The following is a 6691-nucleotide window of genomic DNA, read 5'->3' on the forward strand; positions in this document are numbered from 1 at the left end:
GAATATGTAGAACATTTTTAATCATCATGCCGTTGGGTAACACTCAACTTCCTCTACCTTCAACGGCAATAGTTTCACCATTTTGTATTGTGACGGGTGGTTCACAATTTTTTTTTATTTTATTTTTTAATAACGCATCATCATATATTATATACTCGGTGGCACCCGAGTCTATAACCCATTTACCTTTTTTACCAAAAGTTATCTGCCATGTTAACTGCGGGTGTTGCTTCTTCTTCCGCTGTCCCATCTTTATTACTAAAAAACTTCACAAAGATATTGAGCATTGGTTAAACCCGGGCACCGGGCTTTCTTCTACTTCCACACAAGCTGCCTTGCTCTTCACTTTTTCTGATTATCCTTTTACCGGCCACCATTCGGGATAACCGATGCGTTTAAAACACTCATCTTTTTTATGCCCGTCTCTACCACATAAAGTACAATGCTCCACTTGTTCCCCTACACCTCGTTTTCCATCCCTGAGCTTAGGGCGATTTAGTGACTGACCTTGATCACGCTTACTAGGCACATGCGCTTGAAAAGCTGCTGGCTCATGAACTAATCTCTTGCCTCCCGATATAGCTCTCTGTTGTTCGTCATCCTTCATTAATTGAAAGGCACTCATGAGAGAGGGTATTGGCTGCATAGCCAATATTTGGGTTCGAATGGTTTCGAATTCAGCATCCACAAACCCAAGAAGAAATTCGTACAACCTTTCCTTATCTCTTAGATCTGTGAGTTGCTTCCCTACCTCACATGTACAACCGTTGCATTCACATTTAGGAACCGAAAACACTGATTGTATTTCATCCCATATTACTCGAAGCTTGGAAAAGTATGCTTAGACAGAGGTACCTTCTTGCTTTGTGGTGGATAGTGATTGTTTTAATTCGTACGCCCTAGGCGCACTCGCCTTCCCGAATCGTTCCTTCATATCAGTCCACATGCCTTGGGCTGTAGCAGCGTATTTTACGCTCGTCCTTATTTCTTTCTCCATAGCCATGTTCAACCAACCCTTAATCATGGCATCGCATCTCAGCCATGCCATTAAATTAGGTGAGCCTTGGTCTGGTTTCTTTATCGTCCCGTCCACAAAGCCAGTCTTGTTTTTGGCAAACAAGAAGTTAAGCATTTCTTGGGCCTAATCCGTATAGTTTCCATCAGTCAACCCGTCATTCACGTGCATCTGTCTTGGATAGTCTGAGGGATGTAGGTAATATGGAGATGCATGGTCTAAGTCTCCTTCGTAACCCTTCCCGGCTTTGTCTTCTTTACCACCTGCCATGGCGAATTAAAATTCTTCTTTATATTTTCTTTTTATTTGACTGTGAGGATCTTTACTACTCTGATGCCATAACAAAGTGTTATTGAAGAAACGTGGATCTACTCACTGGTAGCAGATCTACTTTCCTCGGGTTTTGATTGTACTATTTCACCGATGGTTCTTCTGGATCTGTGTTCTTCCACCTACAAAATGAACAGCGCCGTTAACTTACCCCTCAAAAAGGGACAGAGGGGTCCTCTTTGGGGTAACCCTCCGGTGTGAGAATAAGTATATGTAGGAGAAGATAATAATCTGAGAGTAAGGGAATTTGGAGAGTATTGCTTAATAGCTGAATACTGTATGTTACTCTGTATGATTATGTGATTGTGTTTCTGTGTATCTTTCCTTGTGGAGTTGATGCTGTATTTATAGTGCTAGGGTTTCCACTGATTGAGCTGGGACAAATTAGGGTTTTGTTGGCCTCCTCCAATCGATTTGCGCCACGTGTCCTTGGAGACACCTGGTGCTTTTTCATTGGTTATAATCACGTGGTAACCCATGAGTCATGCTGAGCTGTCCACCTTTCATTTAGCAGCTGTCAACATCAGCATATCCTTATTCCTTAAAAAGATGCCTTCTGGAAGGTTGTCTGACGTACACAATCAAGGTTGCCCTAATCCTGATTTGGATAAGGACGAGGTTGATTATGTGCATGTGTGATATGCGCCCATCCTGAGGATGCGCGAGGTCTTCTCTTTATTCTCACGCGCAGATATTTCATGCGCAGATGTGATACGCACAAGCATGTAATACGCGTCACGCGCGGATGCCCCACGCGCAGCTGCGCCATGCGCAACTGTGATATGGGTGGGCATGTATGATGCGCGAGCATGCGATATGCGCCGCGCGCGGATGCGCCACGCACGATGTGATATGCATAAGCATATATGATGCGTGAGCATGTGATACGCGCGAGCATATGTGATGCATGAGCATATGTGATGTGTGAGCATATGTGATGCTTGAGCATATGTGATATGTGCAAGCATGTGATGCTTGAGCATATGCGATATGCGCTGTGCGCATAAGTTTTGGCTTTGTGCCTTGATAATATCTTTGATTTCTAATGTCTAGTATATATCTTGTGGTTTGACCCGCCCCGCTCGATGTTGAGGCGGGTACATACCTCTTCAAGCCCCCCCAGTCTAATGTGTGTCTTATCTCGCGCGAGCGCGGTAAGATAGATATTAGACTTACTGATTTGGTCTTTTAATGGGGTTTTGTCGTTTTCTTGGTTGTTTCCATCGTTGCGCGAAGTTCTATCCATTTGGTTGAAACGAAGGGTCCAAACACGTGGTTGGTTGGTGGTGACGTGCGCCGGAAACGTGTCAGACGTTTCGTGTGCTCGAGGTGCTACAGTTGCCTTTCATGTCCCCTCGCACAGCTGTCTGGAACACGTGTCGCGCTCGCATTGGTTTGCACCTGCGAGTGGGGGCGCGTCTCTGCTCCGTGGCTGTTCCGTTACGTTTTCATGTCCCCTCAAACAATGTCAAGGACACGTGCCGCGGCCACGTTGGCTTACAGCTGCGAGTGGGGGCGCGTGAAATCCGATCAGTTGCCAAATTTCTCTCCCCTGGGCCTATAAAAGCAGGCCCTTAGGAAAAATTTTTATCTTCATCTTCATTGTTGTGTACTCCAAAGCTTCTATCTTTCCGATTTTCTGGTTATTGCTTCCAGATACCCTGTTATCTGTTGCTGTTGTTATTGTATGTCTGATAGCTCAGACTCCTCTAACCCCTCAATCACCTCTATTGCCTCTCGAAGACGCCGTGTGAAATCTGTGGTGATGTCGACATTGAAGCAAAAGGGCAAGGGGAAGAGGGTTGTTGAGACCACATCGGAGGAAGTAGGGAGGACCAAGGCCACGAAAAGGTGGAATGAAATCCCCTGCAAATTGAGGCAGGCCGATCTCGACAGCCTCATCTCGTCACAGGGTTTTCTCCCTGTGTTTGGCTGCATGTTGCCTGTGGCCGGGCAAACGGCGGCGGACCCGCCTCCCGGCTATATTTCACTGTACACCCATTTTTTCACCCACTGCAACCTTCGTCTTCCGATGACAAGGTTTGTAGGCGCGGTGTTACGGTTTTTCGGGATTCATATATCCCAAGTCCATCCGTTTGGACTTGTGCGCATGACTCATTTCGAGTTCATGTGCAAATCACAGCGCGAGGAGCCCACCCCTCGGCGCTTTCAATTTTTTTACAAGCCCAAGATCCAAGATTCTTGGATCTCCTTTATTCCTCGCAGTCAGAAGGTTAAGTGCAGCACCGTGTCATTCAAGAGCCTTCATGACTGGTCTGAGAGGTTCTTCTACATCAGGGCTGGTGTAATCCCCATCCGCATGACGATGCGCGCGATCGATTCTGCGCCCGCGGATGCGGATGTTATTAAGAACCCAACCGGCGCCTGGGTTAAGAAACTGACCGCCGAACCATCCCCCGCCAAGAAAATTCGCGAGGAGGCGCTGGTGGGGGTCGGCATGAGTAAGCTGTGGGCCGACAGCGCGGCGGAGCCTGTCATCCAAGTGGACGGCTTGCGTAAGTTATCGCATTGCTTTATTTCCGCGCTAATAGAATTTGCCTTTGCTGATATTATTTGTCTTGTTTTTGCGCAGTAACCAAGGAGTTTTTCCACGCCGCATACGACGATCAAGTGGAGGGTGGCTCGTCCCGCTGGGCGCTGGGGAGGTGGGCTTCCCAGATCGCTTCGATGACATGTTCATCCCTGTGGATCTGGAATTTGACTTTGATGGCGACGCGCCTGGTAAGCCTTCGCACTTATGCTTATTCCTTTAGAATACCAAAGTTTATTAACAGTTCTGTTGGTTGTATTTGCAGATGCGCTCGAAAACTACGAGCTGGAGCTCGCGGAAGAGGAGGAGGAGGAAGAGGAGGCGCCCCTACTAAAGCGCAAAGCTAAGGGGAAATCTGGCGCAGGGGGCAGTAAGAAACAGAAGAAAGATGACACCCCTGTCGCTCATCCCCATGCTCAAACGAAGGGACCTGAGGAAACCCAGGTGTTTACCACCAAGGTTTCTTTAGCTTCCCTGCCTGTGAAAGTGGGCAGACCTCCTGTCCACTTGAGGTATGGTGGCGTGACCTCCTCCCTTCGCGCGGCTGAAGAGAGAAGCAGTGCCGCGCCTGCGACAGGTATACTTTGCTTACCCATAATGGTTTAATGAGGGCGATCCTGATTGAATTATTATTAAATCTTTTCGCATTTGAATGTTTGCAGGACCGGCGACGGTAGCTGATCAGCCGCAGGCGCAACAAGGTGCTGAGGCTGCGCCGGGGGCTGCTTCGAAGTCCCCTGTTCTACCCTCAGAAAAGGGTAGAATGAACTTTATGGCGATGTTCGCCGCGCGAACAGAATTGCGCCAAGGTATGTTTTGCGCATTTGTCTTCTGAATTTTTTGTTTTGATCAAGTCATAAACCATTTTTTGTTGTTGATTTGTTCATAGGAGTTGTAGCTGGCGTACAAGCTGCTGGTGACACTCCTGGCGCCGTTGCCGGCGCCGCTGGTTCTGCTCCTGCTCCTGCTAGTGCTGAGTCTCCCCTTATTGGGATTACAAAGGAGCAGGAAGCCGTATTGCGCGCCGAACTGGCGGCGTCGAGACCTCCCTCGCCTCCTCCTACGCGCAGCCCTCTCCGCGAGACTGGTTTGGAGCCCTCCAGCTCGCAGGAGAAGAGGCCGATTGAAGAAGATGAGGAGGATGAGGGAGCTCAAGCTGAAGACTCCTTCGGAGTCCGTGCCAGCCCTGCGATGCCACAAGACTTCGCAGCACAGACTTCTGGTGAGGCTGGCGCTGACTTTTCTGCTTCATCCCCGCAGGTATGTTTTAATTTGTTGCTCCGCTGCGCGTACTTCCATATAAGTATGTTTTTATGACTTAGAACATTTCTTGTGTTTTGCAGGAAGGTGACCACGTTTACCGCCCGAGATGGAATATTAACGAAGACAGTTCCTTCCAATCCATGGGTGTATGCGAGGACTTTTGGGCTCATGCCGTGCCTCCTACTGAAAGGAGGTATCAGGAGGGGCGCACCCACCCGCGCTGACTTGCTCAACGATCACATTTTCGCTGGGTCGGCTTTCTTTGCTGCCTCCCAAGAGCTTCATCGTGATTATATTAAAGTACGCGATGCTCTTGTGGAAGCCCAGCAAGAGGCTAAGGTGGCTGCCTGGAACCTTTCTGATGCTCGCGCACGAGCTGAGAAACTCCAGGCGGAGCTCAGCGAAAACCGAGCAAGTGCCAACACCGCCTTTATTAAGCGCGGGCATGAGCTCCAAGCTGCGCGGGAGAAGCAGCAGGTGGCGGAGGCCGAAGTTGCCAAGTACGCGCGGAGAGTGCGTGACTTGGAACTGGAGGCGGAGGCGCGTGACCAAGCTATCGTCCAGAGTATCACTGAGAAATCATCACTGGAGAGTGAGGTTGCGCGCCTGAAGAAGGAGTTGGCGGCCGCGCAGGCCGATAGAGATGAGGCCTTGGCGACGGCAGCGTCTAGCCAGGAAGCACTTGATGCTGCGCAGGCGGAGAAAGAAAAAATTTTGGCAGCAGCAGCGTCTGATAAAGAGGAGCTAAAAAAGACCAAGGAAACTGTTGAGTTATTAAACTCCCAGGTTCCTGCCCTCGAGACGTCTGTTGCTGGCCTCGCGCAGGATCGCCAATGGCTGGTGTCACAGGGCATGACTCGTTGCGCTTTGGCGATGAAATATTCTGGCGAGTTTCAGGCCCTCGTGATGGACTGCAATGCTGCCGAGCGCTTGGTGGGTCGAGCTGAAGGGTTTACGGATGGCTATGAATATGGCATGTTGAAGAAGAACCCATCCGAGTACCCTTACAAGAGCGACGCGGCCTGCGCGGACATGGCCGCGGTGGGGGAGAAGTATATGAATACTCCCATCCCCATCCTTGTGCAGGTACGTTGACCTTAATGAGTTTTTCTTGATTAATTTTCCAAGTGTTTTGTACTCAATACTTTTCTAATGATTTGCAGATAGCTGCGCTTGCTGACCAGCCCAACCTCGGCGCGCTAAAGAAGTTGCTCGATGAATGCGAGAGGGCTGGTGGCGATGATGGTGGCGCGGGGGATGTTGCCCCTGCCAGCGGCTCTGGCGCGGCGAAAGAATCTGCTCCTGACACCGTCGTGATAGAAGACTCCATTGAGGAGGAAGAACTTGACTATGGTCAGTTTGGAGATGAGGAGCGGGCCGCGCCAGATGCTGCGGGAGATGATGAGGGTGATGAAGTGGCTGACGTCGACGTGGAGACTTGAGAAGCCCTTCATCTTTCTAATTTTTATTTTTTTTGTTTTTTGTTATACTTGTAATTTGTAACTCATCACACTTGTAAATTTCAATGCTAT

At 49.3% G+C, this 6691-nt stretch overlaps 1 protein-coding gene across 1 annotated transcript; it reads right to left on the bottom strand.

The window, feature by feature from the left end:
• Positions 1-367: 367 nt before the first annotated feature.
• LOC143604510 (uncharacterized) lies at positions 368-1132 on the bottom strand (the record flags this gene model as incomplete). Its single annotated transcript, XM_077080965.1, has 2 exons — positions 856-1132; positions 368-747 (listed from the first exon to the last, which is right to left on the bottom strand). Coding segments are annotated over exons 1-2 (657 nt in total), but the record flags the coding sequence as incomplete, so codon positions are not given.
• Positions 1133-6691: the final 5559 nt, after the last annotated feature.

This window comes from Bidens hawaiensis, unplaced genomic scaffold, assembly GCF_021521415.1.
Source record: "Bidens hawaiensis isolate Kalapana, Puna unplaced genomic scaffold, B.hawaiensis_p1.1 tig00065415_1, whole genome shotgun sequence".
Classification (NCBI taxonomy): Eukaryota; Viridiplantae; Streptophyta; class Magnoliopsida; order Asterales; family Asteraceae; genus Bidens; species Bidens hawaiensis.